This window comes from Arabidopsis thaliana, chromosome 2 (genome assembly GCF_000001735.4).
Source record: "Arabidopsis thaliana chromosome 2, partial sequence".
In the NCBI taxonomy this organism is placed as follows: domain Eukaryota; kingdom Viridiplantae; phylum Streptophyta; class Magnoliopsida; order Brassicales; family Brassicaceae; genus Arabidopsis; species Arabidopsis thaliana.
In genome coordinates, this window is record NC_003071.7 from 12,299,826 (window position 1) to 12,321,334 (window position 21,509).

The 21,509-nt window shown below is 31.8% G+C and overlaps 5 protein-coding genes and 1 long non-coding RNA gene across 7 annotated transcripts; 1 reads left to right on the plus strand and 5 right to left on the minus strand.

Annotated features, from left to right (window-relative positions):
* Positions 1-377: 377 nt before the first annotated feature.
* AT2G28671 (uncharacterized protein) lies at positions 378-2,211 on the plus strand. Its single transcript, NM_001124932.1, has one exon. The coding sequence runs from the start codon at positions 991-993 to the stop codon at positions 1,888-1,890; it is 900 nt and encodes a 299-aa protein (NP_001118404.1). The 5' UTR covers positions 378-990; the 3' UTR covers positions 1,891-2,211.
* ESB1 (Disease resistance-responsive (dirigent-like protein) family protein) lies at positions 440-2,533 on the minus strand (the record flags this gene model as incomplete). 2 transcript variants are annotated; one of them, NM_001161067.1, is made up of 2 exons in its annotated part: positions 440-1,840; positions 2,262-2,533. In NM_001161067.1, one exon carries the CDS (start codon positions 1,233-1,235, stop codon positions 555-557), a length of 681 nt encoding a protein of 226 aa, NP_001154539.1. The 2 variants fall into 2 exon arrangements, with proteins under 2 accessions (NP_001154539.1, NP_001318306.1); NM_001336184.1 differs by lacking the exon at positions 2,262-2,533 and having other exon boundaries at positions 555-1,330; positions 1,364-1,898.
* A 600-nt stretch (positions 2,534-3,133) lies between these two features.
* AT2G28680 (RmlC-like cupins superfamily protein) lies at positions 3,134-5,005 on the minus strand. The gene is made up of 3 exons (NM_128429.3): positions 4,727-5,005; positions 3,529-4,249; positions 3,134-3,446 (listed from the first exon to the last, which is right to left on the minus strand). The coding sequence occupies exons 1-3, from the start codon at positions 4,920-4,922 to the stop codon at positions 3,293-3,295; spliced, it is 1,071 nt and encodes a 356-aa protein (NP_180436.1). The 5' UTR covers positions 4,923-5,005; the 3' UTR covers positions 3,134-3,292.
* A 2,054-nt stretch (positions 5,006-7,059) lies between these two features.
* On the minus strand, positions 7,060-8,818 carry AT2G28690 (TOX high mobility group box protein, putative (DUF1635)). The gene is made up of 2 exons (NM_128430.3): positions 8,617-8,818; positions 7,060-7,974 (listed from the first exon to the last, which is right to left on the minus strand). Exons 1-2 carry the CDS (start codon positions 8,650-8,652, stop codon positions 7,315-7,317), a joined length of 696 nt encoding a protein of 231 aa, NP_180437.2. The 5' UTR covers positions 8,653-8,818; the 3' UTR covers positions 7,060-7,314.
* An 8,522-nt stretch (positions 8,819-17,340) lies between these two features.
* AGL46 (AGAMOUS-like 46) lies at positions 17,341-18,965 on the minus strand. The gene is made up of 3 exons (NM_128431.3): positions 18,144-18,965; positions 17,949-18,050; positions 17,341-17,690 (listed from the first exon to the last, which is right to left on the minus strand). The coding sequence occupies exons 1-3, from the start codon at positions 18,897-18,899 to the stop codon at positions 17,559-17,561; spliced, it is 990 nt and encodes a 329-aa protein (NP_180438.2). The 5' UTR covers positions 18,900-18,965; the 3' UTR covers positions 17,341-17,558.
* Positions 18,966-19,297: 332 nt separating this feature from the next.
* AT2G08290 lies at positions 19,298-19,723 on the minus strand. Its single transcript, NR_140313.1, has 2 exons — positions 19,591-19,723; positions 19,298-19,470 (listed from the first exon to the last, which is right to left on the minus strand). It is a non-coding gene; the product is annotated as an other RNA (long non-coding RNA).
* Between the last annotated feature and the right edge of the window lie 1,786 nt (positions 19,724-21,509).

Consider the following 21,509-nt stretch of genomic DNA (forward strand, 5'->3'; position numbering starts at 1 on the left):
TCCAAAATTATACTAACTCATAAGAATTTTAATATCATTTTATCTACGTCTCTTTTTATTGTAGAAAATTTTAATCTGCAAAACTTCTTTCACAGTTTCCACCTTCCACCATGCAAATTTGCAACTGAACATCATTATGTCATATACAACTTTCACGTTTCCCACCAAGCAAATCTCCAATGACGGCAACTAATGATAGAACATCAATCATTATGTCACTTTTTAAACATGACATGCTTTTGCTTCATTTGAGTCATAACAAGTGATATCCATTTGACATTTTTTCGATCTTTTATCATTCCATTGTTCAATTGTATTATAGTTTAGATTTTAGAATGGCGATGAACAGTTTACGTAATTACTGAAACAATGACTTTGAGATAAACGTATCGGTATATTTCAAATATATTTGCTCCAAACAAATCAGTAATTTCAAGAAAAGAAAAAAAAGTACATACAATTTTCTTACACAAATTTCATATTTAGATTACAAATGACACACATAACATACACACCAAACATTCCCAAACCCCAACAAAAGAAGAAAAATAAAACTAGTAAGAAAGATAAACGGTACACTCAACAACAGTCTCAAGCCCATCAGTGAACTGATGCGGCTGATTCTGCTGCGTCCCGCTAGATCCTGTAAACGTCTTCAGAATCGCGAATCCCCTCGCATTCACATACTTTCCGGTACCTCCCATTACTCCTATATGCGATTCTGATACCGCTGTTCTGAGAACCCCAAAGAAGCTTATACTATCTTCATAACCGCCGCTTTCAAACATCGCGGTGAAAGCCATTGTCTGGCTAGTTCCGTCAATTGCACTCGCCACATAATATCCCTGCGCTTTCCCGAGTAAGCCAGATCCGAGCTCATGGCCTTCAGTTAGTTCATCATCGATTACTGTCATTGTCCCGAACATTAGCATCTGAAGAGCAGAACCGCTCGGGAGCTGACCGCCACTAGCAACAGGGAAACCATTTAAAATGTTGTTTCCGTTATTGTTGTTCTGGAGAATGTTAGCTGTGGTTCCGCCGAGTCCAACGAGGAAAGGGACATTGTTGTTGTTGACAATCCCATTGTTGTTGTTGTTTGACGGAACTCCGTTGCTTACAGGAAGGTTTGCGCCGTTGGGTTTAGCAAATGGAAGTTGCCCGCTTAAAGCCGGATTTGCGACGACTCCAGTTACGGCTCTGGCAGTGGGATTTGAACCACCGAGTATATCATGCATAAAAAATACCAACGTATTGTCAGGACCAGCACTTGCACCACCACCAAGAGCTGAACCAGAACCTGCAACACCACCACCAAGAGCTGGACCAGCACCTGCACCACCACCACCAAGAGCTGGACCAGCACCTGCACCACCACCACCAAGAGCTGAACCAGCACCTGCACCACCACCAAGAGCTGGACCGGCACCCGCACCACCACCAAGAGCTGGACCGGCACCCGCACCACCACCAAGAGCTGAGCCAGCACCTGGACCACCTCCAAGAGCTGAACCGGTACCTGCACCTGCACCAGTGGCTGAACCAGTGGTAGGCAAGGAACCTGAACCACCACCCGCTAAAGAACCAGGAACAGAACTGGCAGTTGGTAGAAGACCAGGACCTGAACCACTTGATGGTATTGACCCTGTACCTGCACCGAGACCGCTTCCAGTAGAACCTGAACCAGATGACCCTGATCCTGCACCAAAACCGAATCCCGTGGAACCTGAACCACTTGACCCTGTTCCTGCACCAAAACCAATTCCGGTGGAACCTGAACCTGAGCCAAGGGTGGTTGTGGTAGCTGAGAATGCATTTTCTTCATCAAGAAGCCGAGCCGCAGCTGCAAAAGTAACAACAAGAGCTATAACCAGTAAAGAAAGTATCTTTTGACCAGCCATTGAACAAGAAAGATGATCACTCAGAGAGAAGCAAAGATTGTTGTTTGAAGTAAATGATTGTGATGATAGAATCAAATTCTCAAAGAGTATATATACATACATGAAATGAGATAGTTAATACAAGAAGATGGAGTTGATGAAATGGAGCAGGTGGTCACTTTTTTCACATTATCTAGTGGTTTGGTTTTGGAGAAGAATCATATAAAAGAAGAGAAAAAATCATAACTTCTCCACAATATTTGAATATTAGTTCCTCAAAATTGCTAAGCTGTAATGTTAAATAACCCAAAGCTTAAAGCTTTTCCATCTATCTGCTAATATAAACTAAACGAGAATGCATAATAAGTAATGATCTGATCTTACCATGAAAAAGGTCGCTGATTGACAGAGATTATCGTCTCGGCATAAAAATCCAATAAGGCTAATTGTAAATCACGATCGTTGGTTGCATTTTTCCTCTCTCACGCATTTCATCGAACGTCTTGTGAACACCTTCTCCAATCTCCATTACCAAACCAAGTCCTTTGATTATAATACCCAAGACTTACACAATCCCACCTCCATTGATCGGTTAAATTCGTGATGAAAGCCACAAACTTTAGAGCAGACGACGGCATTGAATTGTGGAATCTGGCAAAGCATTGTGAGTGAGAGAAGAGTAAAGTAAATTTTCCGGTTCTTACATTTCCACTATACCGAGTCCTGGTTTAGACAAATTTCTTTCACCGAAAACCAATCAACCAAACCGTAACCGAATCCTGTGTGAATTAAATTTATTGTCTTATAAAAATTTTAAAGTGGATAGAAAAGATTAACGACTGACTGTTACGTGTTCCGTGTTTATAGCTTAGATTTGACTAAACTACTTCTATTAATTTAGAAATAAATTACATTTTTTTGCTTTTTATCAAACAACTTCATAATACTTGCATATTTCGCGGATTTAATTACGTTTGAAATTTTAAATTTAAATATTAAAATTATGATTTAATAGATAATAAAATTATTTTAGTTGAACTTAATTTTCAGTAAAAATGAATTTAACAAGAATTTCAATATATTGAATAATCTGTTTGTATATTGTTTTCTGTAATAAAATATGCGCAAGTAAATTTTATATTAGACTTGGTATAATTATTTAATTAGTAGATTTTAACTTGATTTTATAAACTTATGAGAAGTAAGAGAAATATTTGTTTTAATCGTATGGATTCTCAATAAATTTAGAAGAAATATTTTTTTCATTTCTTATTTATTTTGAAGCACACATAACAAAAGAGAAGAAAACACCGGTCCATAAAACCCAAACCAAAAACACCAAAGGAAAAAAAAAACATAATACTTGCTTAAACCATAAAACAACTACACCATAACTCTTCTTCTTCTTTCATTATCTAGTTGGAAGGAGAGAAGAAAATGGCATCAGAGGTCCTCTTAGATCGGAAAGCCTTCTCAACCTCGGGATCCACCTTGAACGCTGCCTGCAAAACCTCCGGCGACAAAGCCTTCCACACCGAAGTCCTCCCGGCCAAATGAGTGAATATTGGACTGCCAAAAACCCATAAAAATATGTAAGTAAAAACAACCAAAATGTTCTTTAATCAATCGAAAAAGATGAATAAAATCTTACTCAGGAGTGGTCACAATGGAGAACCAAGACAAGCCATCAGAATCAGCAATCTTGGAGACAACAAAGAACCTAGGAACAATGAACAAAACACCAGCTTTCACATGAGTCTCAAGAACTCTCTTCCCATCAGCACCAACAATCTGAACACGACCACTTCCACCAACAATGTAAGTAACTTGAAGAGCCGAGTCACAAGAGAATCCAGGAGAACACATAGAGTGTCCATCGATTCTCACAAGATCAGCTCCAAATCCAACTTCACCAACCAAAGGAAGATTCTTTGTGTTCAACACAACAACTCTTCCTCCATCCTTAATGTCAACATCAAGAGGAGCCTCCAAACAGTTCAAAACAAACCCTTTTCGGTCACCTTTCTTTGGTTCAGGCATCTTCAAGCTCGCATCAACCTTCACGATACCGTTACCTGTCTGAGATCCGACAAGCTTCTTCACGGTGGTCTCATCGAGATCCCAAGCTCTGCCAACAAACTCAGTAGAGAAACCGGTGAAGATTCCATTGGATCCGGTTAGGTAAAAGTCGGTGAACTGTCCAGCTTTGTGACCCTTGTGAGTCTCACCAAGGAAGAGAACGACTAGCTCAGTGTCCTCATTGTTGAACCACCATGTCACTACACCAAAAGGTAAAGCTATGGAGTCTCCTTTCTTGATTGCTATCACTTTCTCCTCCTTCTCAGGGAGCACGATTCCAGCTGTTCCAGCTCCTAAAAATGGTAACAAGAAAATTTTATGGATCATTTAACTCTATATTTATTGGCTAAATCACAATATAATAATCTACAAATCATATCATATTTCACAAAAAGGACTAATCAATATATGAAATATTAACCCTAATTAAATTATTTTGGATCGTAATAAACTAATTTTCCTAGATTGTGGGTACTCTTACGTTATTTACAGTATACTATAATTACCAAATCATATAATTGTTGTTTTCCAAATCGCGGCTTAATGCAAGCAAAAAAAAAAACAACTAACACATCGTAGATACAAAAATATATATATATATATATATATATATATATATATATATATAAGCAACTGATTTATGATTGATCAGATCTGAACAAAAATATTTTATGGACAGAGAACAAACAAAACTCATGATCTAGAAAAAATTTGGTTAAAACATTAAAAAGAGAGTGACGTGATCAAAAGGAAGATTGTAAAGCACGAACCTTGAAGAACATAAGCGACCTTGGGGGAGTCAGAGTAGCGAGGAAGAGCCAAGCCATACTTCTCAAGAGCGAGCTTAGAGGCTCCAATGTTACCATCTCGGAGCATTGGCAACTCTTCAGGGCACCATGCAAAGTACGAACCACCGTCTCCTCCGTACACCTTTTTCGGGAGCCTTGGTGATAGATCCAATTCCATTGTTAAACACTTGATCTAAACGATTATGAGAGTATCAAAAGTAAGAAAATATTTGAGAAAGTTTGTTAAAAATATCGAATAGGAAGAGAGAGCACGTATTTATAGTATTGAGAATTCATATCCGGTTATTTAATGAGAGATTTTCGGAAACGTATCTTTGACTTGGATAATTACTTGGACCAATTTATGGATAATTACGATGGCCAATATGGATAAATTATGGATAATACCTTAATTAACTAATTCATATTTTCTTCAACAAGTATCTATTTCAATATTACGTATTACTAAATCATTTCATTTATAACTCCATAATAGATAAAATCATATTAATAAATCATGTATACAACTTATATATTAAGACATAACATCATAGATATGAGTTAAATTTAATAAAACTCCTATTATATTAAACCAATTTCCTTACTTGTATAGAAATAGTATTTATATTATTGACGATCTTGAGTACAAATGATATTATCATTTGCTTAGTAATTAATTTTGTTTGTTGAGGAGGAAACAAAATTATACGAGGCAGAGGTGGTATAACCGTATAAGCCTTTAAGGTTTGAAGGAAATAATTATTTTTTTATTTATTAGATTGATCGACAAGTATGTAAATTATAAAATAGTATCTGTTTATATTCTATCATCAATGGATAATGCAAAGAGGAAAGATTAAGAGAAAAACAAAATCGGGAATGTAGGAAAAAATATTTGAATTCGGATTATAATCATCTATGTATGGATATTATTATATTTACTAATTTAATTCTTATTTATCCTTAGAAATTATTAACGTCGGTTACGGAATTGCAAATGAGTAAATGACTGAGTTTTTTTTTTATATATGTTTGAAGAATTATTTCTTCCCAAGAATCTACAACAATTATCCATTTGGGAATACTACTCGTTCTATTTAATGATGTTTTAGTTGTTTTACTCCTTCCGTTTCAAGGAAAAAAATTGTTTTAAATTGGATAATGTTTCAACTTCTAATGTAAAAGTATTTTTTCTTAGTTTTGACGATTTATATTCTATAGATTGTTTTATTAAATAATAAATGATGTTTTAATAATCATAATCAAACTGTTCGTAAGGGAGGGCTAGTGGTGCGAGGGCTTTTTTTTTTTTTTTTTTTGTCAAGAATGGTGCAACGGCTAAGAACCCTATTATATATTCTAATCAAGAGAGCCATTTTTAAAATATTTTAATAAATAAGTCGACAAAAAAAAACAATTATTTAATAAATAAATAAATAATTTAGATAGTAAACTTGCTCCACATTCAGGCCCTAAAGATGTTCACTTACATGTAACACTTTTTATTTTTTAATAATTTTTTTTAAAATGTATATATTAGTTTGCGTTGTGATGGAAATTTGTTTTTGTAATAAGCTTACAAAGCCCACTTGAGTTTTTGTGACTACTGTAGTGGAGTCCAGTCTAGTTCTCCACAAAGCCCAAAACTCAGTTTTAATTAATCCTTTTTTTCTCTAAGGAGAAAAAGATGATGGTCATTTTGATAACATCGATAAGTTCTGTGAAATGACCAAAACTTCAAGGAACAACCTTATTTTCTCCATCTTCAAAAGCCAAACAATTTTAATTTTTCAACTTATGTAACAGTGATTTGAGGACACAACAATGCAACTTCTTTGAAACTAGTTGAAGTTGATGGCCGTTCATAGCAGTTGCAACTAAGGAAACAGAACATGTTTTGCGCCTAACTTTGTACAAGAACATGACCGAAAGCCACCACAAACACTGGTCACAATCCAACCCATAAAACTGTATTGTCTTTAATTGAATATTTTTTTAGAAACAAGACCAAGTCCTCTGTCTTGATTTGTCTCTACTTTAGGGTCTTTGATCTTTATACTCTACAACTGTGAGAGTTAGGCACACCAGTGATCTCCAGGCCAAAAATACATGTATTTTATCTCTATAGTTTTAATAAAAGTTGATGAAAACAACTCAAATTTCCATCAGAAATTCTTGTTTGGTTTAGGTCTTCATTGTTTGTTTGTTTCTGCGTTTAAATGTTACAATTTAAAACATAATTATGAGAAAACTTAGAAATATTTTATTTAAGCATAACCACATAAATTAAGGTCTAGAACTCATTTTATGTCATCAAATTATCCAAAAATTAGCTACTTAATCGAACATGGTATACTATATGGAATCAGGATCAATGATGATATAAGTATAATTCATGAATACCTAAACTCCAGAATCTCAAATCGTTTATACTCCAATATACACACAAACTCTTAAACCCTCCAAAAACGATTTTTAAATCTTTACAATAATATAATTCCAAATAACTAAGTAAATAACCAAAAAAAAAACAGAGCAATAAAAGAAAAATAATTGTAACAACAAAAACACTAATGAAATCGTTGTCGTTTAGTTGCAACTTCAATTCCGGTAGCAATTCTAGGAACAGAGCAACCTCTAAAATTCAGCATTGAAGTCGTTGTCGTCGCCGGTAAACAACCGTAAGAGTTAGAGATCGGAGGGACTCTAAAGCTCTGTTGAAGCGGGGGAGGATTACGCCACCGTGGAAGTGGACCAGCAACAAGAAGTGTTTGAAGCAACGGTCCAGATTCCATCACAGTTTGAAGAAGCTTCCCTTTCTCCGGTAAAGCTTTACCTTTTATGATCTCATCCATTAGAGCATCCACAGGATCAATCTTCTTCAAGTTCCGGTTAACGAGTTGTTGTCGGTTCTTGAATTTGACTTGGTTAATCGGTTCAGGTACCATGTTGAAATTGGAGAATTCCGAGGATGAGACCGGTTCGAAGAACGAGTCAACCGGTGAAGAACCGTGAGAGTTTGACTCGGTTATGCTTGAATTTGTTTTGATTGTGAGAAGTTTTTGTAATTGATCTTTAGCTTCGTCTCTTTCTTGACGAGCAAGTTTGAGAAGATGAAGAAGATTCTTCACTTCTTCTTGGTGAAGTTTTGTTTCTTCATTAGCTTTTGCTTTCACGGCTTCGAGTTCAAAGGAACTATATTGAAGCTTTTGTCTTAATTCATCCATACTCTGTAATAATATCAAAAAGGGTTAAAAGTCAGAAATTAATTGATATTAAAATGAAGAAAAAAAGATTGGCTGAATCATTGAAGACATCAACATCTAGAAAAAAAGTATAGTGAAAAGGAAACATAATAATAAAAAATACATTGGTTTTACTAATCATGTGTGATAACAACCTTGGGTTCATGGGGTCAAGAATTCACTCAAAACGTTACTAAATGTAAACCAAACATATTAATTATTATTATTATATATAAACGTCAGGGCTAGAAAATAATTAAATAAAAAGACAAAAAAAGAAAATAGTCTTTTTGTGTTAAAAGGGTCAGAAAAGTACAAGAAGTCACATTTTATGTAGGTGAAATGGATTGTTCTGATAGATTTTCATAGATCTTAGAGTTTTATAATGTCGGAGTTAACTAAAAGTAAAATGTTGGGAAGAAAAAAGAAAGATAGATTATTACTCAGTAAACCAAAGTGATTAGAATTCCAATCACACACACACAATCATTCTGAAGGACAAGACTCTAGAATTGATCATCCATATAAAAATGCAAAAAATTGAACATCATGCTAAAATGTTGATTTGGTTAATAGAACAATTACACAAAATGGCCTTTAAAATTCATATTATTAAGGAAAACTAACCTCTTGGTAAAACCAAATAGAACCCAACTCTTCCATTTGTTTGGTCTCTTCTCTTCTTGTTTCTTAGAGAGAAAGAGATAAGAGAGATTTTGTCTTTTCTTCTCTGGTTTCTTAGAGAGATAAAGAGAGGAACAGAGAGAAAGAGAGATAGTTTGTCTTTTTTCTCTGGTTTCTTAGAGAGATAAAGAGAGTAATAGAGAGAGAGGGAGTTGCAGGGGGAATGTTGTGGGTGTTCTTATAGTGTAGAAGAAGAAGGCATAGCAAGAGAGGACAAGAGGGAGCAATGTCGTTCATGTCATGTCATAATTTTTTTTAAAAACAATTAGTATAAAGATGATAATAGAAAATGATTAATTTTGTTTGACTCGAAAACTTGGTAAGATGCCATATTTGTCCTTTCTCTCTCCCTAGCAGCACTGAGCTATCTTTCCTAAAACCTCTCCCACTTAAGCAGGGACTTTGTCTCTTCCTTAAAATAATTCGTTATTTCCATGTTTTACCATTTTTTAACCGATCATGCATGACATTTATACACAACATGCATGTTATGACTTATTACATTTATTATTTTGTTTATAGTAATTTATAATTATGAACTTTACTTTAAATTTATAACTATGTGTATAAAGTTTCTTAAATTGTATTAAATGTTTTGGTTAATGTTTCCAAAAATATATCAAAGTGTTTAAATTCTATTGGAAAATCCAGCTTCTAATGAACCAATCTAAAAATAAATTACTCAAAAATAATCTAGTGCTGTGGAATCTAGTGTTATTTCAACCTAAATATATAATTTGGAGGCTGGATTTTTTTTTTATTAACCAGAAAATAGACAAATAAATAAAACAGGTAAATTACTGATAAAATAAATACGTACACGTTTCTCATGTATATCAGTTGGAACTATAGTAAAAGGGTGACTTGCTAAAGTCCGTAATTGTGAGTCAGCACATCGTCGTTATTTTTGGTATTATTAGAGAGTAGAGACTATTACCTTTTTTTGTTTGTCACACTACTTTGAAATTAATACTTGCTTCGTATGGTTAAAAGTATTAATGAGTAACACACCATATCAGTTACAATAATGCGCTTAAATTACGCGTTTTTAATGCCTTATTATTATTGCTAAAATTTATCAAAGGTAAGTATTTAGTATTTACTTTTAGATCGAATATTTATGTATACTAGAAAAGTATCTAGCTGTAATATAGGTCTGAGTTTAGAAACATTTTCAAATCATACTGGTTGAAAATAAACAACCCGTAAAGGGATTCATCCTTTAAGCAATCCGGCAATTTATAAATATCAACAAATAAATTTTCATCCAACAATCACATTTTTATATAAATGTTTTTTTTATATCAACTTTAAACTTAATCGCTTTTGGCAGAGTTCATGACACTTATCAATAAATACATTTTACTGACACACTAAGGCCCTGAATGGATGCTGATTTTAGATTCAGGCCCTGAATGGTTGCTGATTTTCGATTCAGTTTTTGGATTTAGATTTTAGTTTCTACATTTTAGATTTTAGTTTTAGATTTTTGTTAATATATTTTTGTTTTAAAAACTCTAAAAATTAGTTTTTAGTTTTCGAGAAAAATAACGTTGATGGAGTAAAAACTAGATTCCCTAAACTTTAGGAAAACTAAAAAACTAAAATCATGAATGGAAAACTACAACAAAATAGCTTTTCTAAATTGTAAGGAAACCAAAATTTTAACATCTTGATTGGTATGAAAATAAGTTTTTGAAAAACAAAATCCAAAAACTCTTACAAAATCTACAAAACATTCAAGGCCTAAGATATATCCACAAGAATTTCAACAATACAACACTTGCAAGCAAAAAGAAGATCGAGTACCGTATTTTCGTTATTGTGTATTTTACCGACATATATAGGAACCTAGATCAAATTGCCTGGTTAACGCACCATTATACTTGAAATGTCAGTTGAAATATCAAATTCTTCAAATCGAAACATTTGAACTATTAATATTTCTAGTGACTACATGAAAAAGTGATAATATGTTACTAAATTATGTTATGTATTGGCTATTTTCGTTTGTTGAAAGTTATGTATCCGCATGGATGGCCCGAATAAGATAAAAAAGAATGGGTCCTACCGTACAAAACACTTGATCACCGGAGGTTGCACGATGGCGACAATCATTGGCTCTACGTGAATCCAAGGATGAACAAAACTATATTATTATTTAAAAAAATGGATAATGGAATAAAAATAGTTTGTATAGTAAGAGTAACGTATATTTTTATAAGTATTCTATCAAACCACGAGACGCTCCTAGATTTCCTTATGCACTGCCCAAGAAACTGAATATACAAATATTTTGACTTGTACAATAATGAATTCATTATTAGTTGTATAAACTAACCTTGTCTTCTAACTTACAAAAATGAACGCCACATGGGTTTCGTCATTCCAAAAAAAAAAAAGAAAAATCTCAACTATAAAAAACTAATATTGCCAGCTACAGACATAATTTTGGAAGTAAAGAGTTTCATAAAATTTTAGTTTAAATTCTATAGTCTATACTGATTGTGTAACCAATTTTTAATAATTTATTTGTTTAGAATGTTAAATAATTTCTATATGAAAAGACAAATATTGAAGAACATGGGGAGTGAGAAGGAATAAGAATAATGCCAGAGACAACCTTTGTTGTCTCGTTGCAGTGTATGCAGGAGTTTTCACACTTATCATTAACAATTTTCAAATAGAATTGTTGGAACATTCGCATGTATAATGAAAATAGGAAACGTAGAAGATTAATATTAGCTCAATGCGAAACAAATGATCAAAGTCCTTAGATTGCCTAATTTCATTATTGATGAACATGCCATTCTTTCATAATCTCAACTATTTCCGCGTCTAACAATTTCGTATGACCCAATTTTATTCTGTTTTCTTCCTTCTTTGTTATATTGTTAAAGTAATGATGTTTTCTTTTTCTCTTTTGTCGGCAACTACAATAATCTTTTACAACAATGAATTCGCCGTTTTTGTTTTTTAAATTCTCGCCTCTTTTTTTCCTTTAATTGTTTACTGCTTTGTAAGAAATTATCTCACGTATATATAAGCAAAAATAAAATACATGGCTTGCTTGTGTTCAAGGCCGGCACTGTTCAATAATTGTAGTTTTATAATACGACAACATAGTTACCGATCTTAATGTAACATTTTTCTTAAGAAAATCTTGTAATCTAGTTTAGACAAATGGGAACATGCTACAGTATGTTTTATATTTAGTACAAGACTATATATATGAACTGACTGAACAAATATATTTATCATGTATGCATTATGCATACACTTAGATATGGACAATGCATAACCTTGTCAATAAAATAACAAGGTGTAGACATGGATGGGAAAAGACAAGCGCCTAAATTTGATAAGCATGTGATCAAAGATAAGACCGGCGGATTATAAAAAAGGAGTTTTTTTTTGTCTTTCATTAGGTTCAATGTATTTGCTTCATATACCTACACATTTATATAATTAAGTGAAAATTATTGTTTAATCAACTTTGCTTAAACACCATTTTCTCACTAAAAAAAAAACCAGTTTGGCCTTTTTCTCCAAGAACAGTATAACATCCTTCCGACGGCCTCCATTAATAAATTGATCCATAAACATGAAGAATCCTTCCACAATATTGAAAAAAAACTGGTCACTCTGAAAGAGATTGAGTCATTTTTATCAACTTTGAGCAATCTCATTGATTTATTAAAAATATAATAACATTGAATTTTGTAAGGATTTTACAATTTTGAGGAAGTTATCAACAATGAATAAACTTATTGAGTTAAGCATAATAATATATAAAAGTTATTAATTACTAGAAGTTGCATTACTTGCTTTACGATATTTCTTGAGTTATACGTAACAAGCAATTTGGGCTGATGCATAGGCTGGCTAAGTTGACTTTGTATATATAAGCCAAAAAGAAAAAATGGATCTAATATATAAACGTGTTGAGCTACTAGAGACAGAACCTGCCTGAAAATTTGGGGGTCAAAGTAACAAAAACAAATTGGGTTATTATAAACAATTTTGAAATTTGAGGGCATTTATCATAAAACTAAATATTTTTGGGGGTCTATTTACAAATAGTTTCTGCTGTAAATTACAATTGACAATTGCATAGAAGAATATGAACTTGTCAATTGCATCTTCCTCTATTTCTAGTTGCTCTTATGTTTCTGTTGAGCATATTTGTTCATCAGTTTTCTCGGGATTCGCGTCAAGACCAATCCTTCAGCAATCAGCACTATAGCCATCACTAATATTCATTTAAACTACCCCCATCAGTTGCATAATTTTTCTCCAAATACTTAACAACTTTAGATAGTATAATAATACCAAATCCAACGAGCATCTTAAAGCAGTTGAGGTCCCAAAAGAAAAATAAACAAACACACATATGTGGAACATATATAACCTTTGGTGCATTATCTTATTGATTGTGGTTTTAGCCTCCACTTTAGAAACTACTTTTCTTTTTCCCACGAAATATTATTAATTCCTTTAGAAACTTCATACGAAAGAAAATAACATTGTCGTTATTTAAATGTGGTTGTTGCATAGAAATTACATCAATGTTTGTGATTGGGAGATAGAAAAGACATTCGACGTGACACCAATATTTTCCTCGAGTGTAAAAGATTCAGTTGTCTGAACCCTAAAAACCAAGTGCCTCGTATAATGTCCAAGGAAGAAAAAACTAGCCTCTCAATTCAAGGCAACATGTGGCCCGATATATTATTTCAAGCAAATCACATCAAATTCTTTCCAATAAAGTATAACTCCCAAAAGAAATCTAGATATGCAGTTAATACTTATATACGCATATTCTCATTGTCTTTTAAGTTTTAATTTCATATTAATGTGTGATTTGTGATTTATTTTATTTTATTTTTATCAACAAACATGCATTGTATGTGAATTTTTATCCGGTTGGTAACACAATGACTTTGCATTATTCAAAATCAAGCCTGGATTCTTATATAAAACCATATTTAGTTCACGAAAAAGTTGGTATTAAACAATGAATACCTTAATCCTTTTCACTCTATTTAATCTGTTAGAGTAACCATATTATATGAAGATCATCCTTTATTTCAAGAAAGTGCGAATAAAACAATGAATACCTTACACGCAGAAGTTACAGGTATCTGTCGGTATGGTTTGTTTGGTCAGTCTTTTAGACTACCTAGGGATTTGTACTTGCAAATGATGAGTGCGAGTTAAAAGTTGAGGTAAAAACAATTAGAATATCAATCATTCGCATCGCACTATAATATTTTTCTTTATTTATATACACCGCCAGCATATATACGTCCTTGTAGCCTTTGAAGGACAAAATCATTGATGATGGTAAGTAAAAGCTTAGGATCCTTTCTCTTCCACTTAACCGCAACTTTATTCATAGTTTTTAAAAATTTCATATAACATTGGGTAACCGAGATCACTTAAATTTTATGGTGAAGAAATCAATTGACAAGAATTGTCCGCAAACCCGTTACACATAAAAAGTATTTGGACCAAAATTTAAGTGATCAAGTCGCCACATGCTACACATAGTTGTAGCAAGTTTACACTTCACACCTTTCGTCCTAACACCAATACAATTGTAGAACCACACTCTTGTCAAATGATCAAGGCGTCCAAACAATACCTCATAGTTAGATCAATACTTATAATCCATTTTTCTTATCATCATAAGCAAAAAAATTACATCGTGTGACGATCTACGTCGAGATAAATTTGCAATACTTTTAAAATCTTTGTCACCAAATTTGGCCTACACCCATAAATATATGGCACATCCTGTTAAAATTGATACACTTAAAGAAGATCTTTATCAAATTTGTTTTTTTTTCAATTAGTTTCGTTCTCACTCTTTTTAAAGTTCTTCAGAGATAAGGAGAATGTATACCTTTAGGCGTTAAGAATAGTAAAAGATAATCATATGCAAAAATGAGGTTCGTCCTTTATAGATTAAAATAATAAAAAGCGGTCAAGTGTATGATGATTGGGTTTTTAAAAGCATTAATAAATTGCTATATATGAAACATGGGAAGTTAAATAGCTGGGATAAACTTGATAAGCTCATGAGTCATTTAGTTGAATAGCGGAAAATTTGACAATACTCAAGTATTGTAACCGCAAACGAAAAGACAAAAAGAAGAAGCAATCAAGTTTTTAACTCAACTATAAAAAATTTGTAGAAAGTAAAACTGGCTCCGAAACCATATTATTCATGAAATGTTCAACAATACGAGTAACCATTGAGAATGTGATCTGCAAATTGAACTTGAGGGGGATTTAAATTCGAAGTTTGGTTCTAGAAGACATTCTCACGTTTGAGAGAAGCTATATGAATTTTCCTACATGTGCTGGCCATTGGCATCTATTTTGTAGAGGAACTTTTTCATTTAAGTTTTTGTTAAAAACTTTTCCCACATCGGAAAGTTGAATAGCAATTTGTTTCTATATTTTGTGTGAAAAAGGAAAACTTTGTCTAGGACATTGCAAGAAATCTTGTTTTCTAGAGACCTAATTGAAGTTAAAAAAAAAAAAATCTTATGAAAAAAATCTCTATACACTCCTACTTATATAGTTCATATTTCTATAATAAAAAAAAAAATTATGATTTCTTTGTCCCTGAATAAAAAACGAACTCCTGAAGTATTGTAGCTAGTAGCTAATTCCGTATAGAATTACTCAAGTATAATTAAAGAGAGTTTTTTCATCGCCAGCAGCTATTCCGTATTGTAGCTTTATTAGTAGTCTGAAAAATACACCAACAATTTATTTATAAAGACCGTACGTCAATGAGCTGAACAAAAAAGGAAAGGGGAGTTTCTAAATTGTAATGTAGTGGGAATGTTAAATCGCCTGGTGAAGAAAAGTGATATAATTATTGATATTGGTTGCCATAATAACGAACTAAAAGTGAACGAATTGGGCAAAGGTCATATGTTGTAATGATGTTGGTGAGTGATATTTCAGTTATGTTCATCATTGGTAAGGGTTATTAGGAGGTTAAAAAGACCATACATATGTCAAAAGATTCGGAAAAGAATTCCATTTTTTCGGAAAAAGGTACTTCCATGATTTTGTTTTTCAGGTTAGTTATGAAACAATCTGACTTTTTCCCATTTATTAGACATAAGTGAATTACTGATCTTTTCAACATACATTATAGAATTAAATGTTTTTGAAAACCTTTATAAAAAAACCCAAGATCATATAGATATATATTTTGATTAAATTATGGTTTCAGGATTTTTTTTTCATTTGTAAAATACAAAATTTTAATCTTGATTTTTCATTTGCAAAATACAAAATTTTAATCTTGAATTGTTTGTATAATATTGAATAAAAACTAATAAATTGTTATTAAAAGCCAAAAAGTATGGAAATAATAACTTAAAATTTGAAAACAAAAAAAATAGATGCAAGTGTAAACACAACATTTATATATTTTAAAGAAATTTAACTATTTAATCAATCCTTTGATAATCTGGAAATCAAATAGTAAGATAATATTGACGAAAATAGTGACAATATTAAAACTAACTAACACCATTTTTTCTTTAACTTAAGTAGAAGGAGAAAGAGGTAAAAGATGGAACATGGATGTAATGTTTTGACCATCACTGCTCGTGAGAATTTCCAGGCTCGTAAACTTCATCTTTGTTCCCGACTGGTGCACTGCTACCAAAGATTTTAAAAGTTTGTGATGTACCGATTCTACAAATTATTATAAAATTTTATTTCATATTTGTCTTTATTCGTAAACTACTCGAAATGAAACAAAATTTTAGTTTTGTTTGGTTCATATGCAGGTTTTATCATGGCTCTGATTCGTATGTCAGAATTATATATAGCAAAATAACTAAATAATTGTTAACAAAAAAAAAATATATTAAGTTTCAGTTAAATACTTATAAAACGCTAAAAACCGTTATGTTTTTTCTAGGCATATGTTTAAGATGTGAGTTGTATAAATTGGCCTCACTTTTAAAAAATGTGAAAACATAAAAACCTGATGAATATTGTAAATGGTAAAAAATAGCGGAATAATATTTTTAAAACGTGAAAACCTGAATAAGTAGTATACTATTCATTCTATGTGATTCAAACTAAGTCAAATTCTATTTATCAAATTAACTTCAGTTTTCCACTAACTCTATTCATATTTATTAAAATTAAATGAGCCTGCAATAAATAAAGTAGCAAGCCTAGTAAGAAAACGGCCAAGCCCACCAATTCAAAAACAAAATCTTAAGCTTTAAACTCTTGATGATGAAGATTTAGGAGGCCTCGGCTCGACGGAGACTATAGGCGGAATATATCATTTGGAGAGGATACATATTTTTAAGTAAATAACAAACTTTTAGCTTTGATAACATGCCTTCTCTAATATATATTTTGCTTATTTTTCTATCTTGTGTTGTTCCATATAGGGTTCTCCCATTCTTAGGTTTAGTAGAGTAGGTTCTCTACAACAAGATTCTAGCAAATCATCTTTGATGGAACGAAGTCTCTTGGTCATCTTTGTTTATATATTTTTTCTTTTTAAACTCTTAGATTAACATTTTTCATGAATTTGCAAAACACTCTTGATTTTCAGTTGAAGATTAATTTTACTAAGTCAAACAGAAATAAAAATAAAATCTCAAATAAAATACAGAATCTGGCTTTAAATTTATTAATAAAAATATATTAATCAATTTCTTCAAAATAATAATTATAGAAAACATATTAACTAGAAAACCAAAACTTGATGAACTAAAAGATAAGACATATCAGATTCAACGATTGTCATTAAGAAAATTTATTAAAAACGACAAAGAAAACAAAGATAACATTTTGGCATTGACATCGGCGTTGATGGATATGCGTTATTACTGGTTGTGATTATAACAGTGGTTCTCTACCATCCAAGGAAAACTTGTTTTCTCAGCATATTTCATCATCTCGTCAATGAATCCTTGTTGGTTCTCATAATGATTTTGATTTGGATTGTAAACTTCATCCTGAAACACAATCAAATAACAATATTGATGTTTCTGTTAACAATGAGTTAAACTACATGAATATTAGTCAAATTACAACTTGAGTGTATGTATATTTCTTGGTTGTGTTTAGAAAGGAATTGTTTGCAAAAAAAAAACTGTCTCTGATCCCTTTTTTAAAGAGATAATACAATTGTTTAGTTAGTTTAGAAGAGTTGAAGACTAGAATAGATATCATTTCTGATTTAAAATTATAGATGATGATAAAAAAATACAAACCTGATCCATAACTGGGATATAAACTTCTTGATTGTTATTAGGTAGAAAATTACTTTCAAGAAAATCCACATGTTCTGCTCCTTGGTTTGATGGGATTATGGACTGCAATTATTTGGTTAGTTGAGAAAAGTATACTATTAGAAAACTCAAATAGATTTTGATGTAAAATATATAAAATGATTACAACATACAAACCTGATTCATATCTGGAATGCAAATGTCTTGCCCTTCACTGAAAAAGAGATTACTTGCCAGAGAATTCTCTAATCTATGGTTTTGAGAGACTATAAGCTGCAACTCGTTGGTTAGCTGAGGAGAGTTGAAGAGTGGAGAATTCAAAAATGAGGAGGAACTCCCTTCAGCAATAAGAAGTGGTGTCATGCCTTCATCTACTACAGTTGTTGCCATGTTTCCAGTTGTAGCGGTTGGTGCCATATCCATTAATGAAGAAGATTCTCCGATTTCAAAATTTGGATTGTTGAGGGTTACATTTTTATGATGATAAAGATTTCTAAGATAGTGATCAATAAACTTACATAAGTCAAGACGATCATTATCATTCATAACAAAATCTCCCATGTTCCCACCAAGACACTTGAACATGACCTCCTTTAAGCAAGTCTCCTTATTTTCTACAATTAATTTCTTACTTTGCTTTTCGACTTTTGAGATGTATAGATTGAGAAATTCTTCGTGGTTCACCGATTTAACTTTCTTTTGGGTCTCCGGTAACATCTCAAATTTCTTGATGATATTATTCACCTCCGATTTTGATGGCCACACATCTGGATTTGAGTTGAATGGATTGTAGACGACCGCACATGCATTAACATCGCATAAAACCTTGAGATCATTGAGTTTCTTCAGAAATCCTTCTCTCCTCTGCTTGAACGATCTTTTCCTCATTCTATCATTGAAAATGTAAGTTAGATTTAACTTTTTTCTTGCCATGACTACACTAGATGATTTTTTTGCTATGGTTTACGTGTATTATATTTTTTTTTACTGTAAAGCAAATGATTATATAGTAATTAAAGGGTCCACATATACGTTGTCATTTTGCTGGCTATTTGACTACAAATTTTAATACTAAGTTAGGATAAATTTCTTACTTAATACATCATTCATGATAAATATTTTATTTAATATATACTTTATGATAATTATTAGCATATTGGTGAGATGCAAAGTTTTATTTGTTGAGGTTAAGTTCAAATTATATTTTAAAATTGTATATGTTCACATTAGTATTTACAATATGGTGTGTCTATTTTTTTAATTGTAGATGGAAGGAGTGATCCAAGATGGGGTTAGGAAAAATAATCATCCACCAGTTATCAAAAAAAAAAAAAAAAACAGAATCCGCACCACTGAAGGAACATAATATGGACTGACAAGCCTCAACGGCTATGGCTTTTGAGTTTGAAAGGGAACAATGTGATGATTATACATGATAGATAGCCCATGTGGTGGACTTAATCTTAAGCCCATTTTGACATTTGGTCTGCTTAAACCCCGATTAAACTAAACGAAAGGAGAAGAATAAAAGGTTGTATTACAAGAGCTCATGCCAAGACTCAAGAAAAATAAACATCCATACCACAAAAACAACTCTCGGACAAAGAGGAAACAGAAATGATACATGTTTCTTTTGATATATTGCCCATCGGACCATCTCACACCATTGGAGGATGGTTCATCAAATCATCCGTAACAACGTTCCTATACGAAAGCATTGCTGACATCAACAAGTTTTGATCTGACTCTCAAGCGAGTATGACATCTCCCTGAAGGTATCTTCTCACTTCTTCACATTCTCATATCGCTAATGTCCCAGCCATTTCGATGGAAAGCTCCAACTGTAGACATATTTGGAGTCAAAATAATTAGTTCATTTAAACACAATCTTAAATCTAATTATGTGGGACAAGTTTATCCACGTAAGTTATAAAGCTTGAAAGGAATCATGATTTATTAATTAGGTAAATATTAGACTCCGTAGAGATCGTAGATAGATTTGAGTCTAGACATTTTTTTTGGACATGATTTGAGTCTAGAGAATCTTAGAATATGTATTAGTATGACTAAAAAAACTTGTGATTTTAATTTTTTTGTGAAAGGGCGGCGTGAATCATGGACTTTTCTGTACTTTAATCATCTTCGATCTTCTCTTTTTTTTTCTACCCTTTTCCAAACATATATGAACACTTCAACTTCACGCGCGACTATGTACTTTTCGTGTACGGTTTTTTGTTGTTGAAAATTATTTTTCATGATTACTATTTTGGGATTGATTAAAAAGCGATTTCACACCTCTCTTTTTTTTTTTTTTAACGATAATAGATTTCAAACTTTAGATATAAGATGCACACAACCCATATGGTGATTCAATTAACAAAACAAAGGAAGAGTTAGTGTCGAATTAAAGGACTGAAGAAAAATTGAACCAAACGCATCTAATCAAAATTAAGTTTCCAATTTTTAATGGAATCCGGGAAATATGGTGCAAGTCAAATAATATAAAATAATGTTATAAACTCGAAATTATATGATAAGTTTTTGAAAATGGCAATCACTAATCTTCAAGACAAAACATTGTAGTATAAATTCATGTTTTTACACTATAATATAAAATATTTCCAAAAAATCACAATTATAGTTTGTTCTTAGTTTATAGGATAAAAATACTTCTCAGTTTGGATTTAAATAGTGTATATATATTCTAAATTAGCAACTTTTAAACACTAAGTCAAACAGATATTCCCTCTGTTCCTTTTTGTTTGATTGTTTAGAAAAAAAAATTTGTTTCTAAAAGATTGATTTTTTAAGTTTTCCATGTAATATTATTGGTTAATATTAGTGAATTGTAATTTTCAAAAAAAATAGTTAATTATTATTGGTTTAGAGTTATAGAAAACTGTAAAACACTAAAAATAATACATTTATAATCAACATTTAATATATTTTTTTAATATGTGTGTTTTTTCTAAACAATTAAACAAAAAAGAACTAGATGGAGTATAATTTAAACAAGCTGGTTGTTGAATGATATAATTGAAGATTTTGTTTTATTATCACTAAAAGTATTGTTCCGCACATTCATAAGACTTTAAACCAAAAATAAATCAATAAAATCAGCCACATGACCACCATGTTGGTTAATATATATTGAAAAAACAAGGCGTCGAGCCACTTACACTTATATAAAATTGTATATGACTTCCATGTCCGTTGATAAAATAAATAAAACTTGCTTGTCCAATTTCTATTTCATAGAGTGAAAAGTTTTGGTAGTTGGTACTATAGGACATCCTTATTGTAGGGACCGACCATAAAAACTTTACATAGAGAGATCTAAAGAAAAAATATTTAATGCATATGGTTTGTCATTATGTCTACATACATTTGTGAATGGTATATATAAACCAGTATTTTAATTATTTTCTCTTTGGTTTTAGGCATGGTTTAACCATCTTCATGTATTATTTTTTTTGAATCAATGAGAATGAGCTTATGTAATATTTTACTTCTTAATTTTGAGAAAATTTAATTAAAATTTGC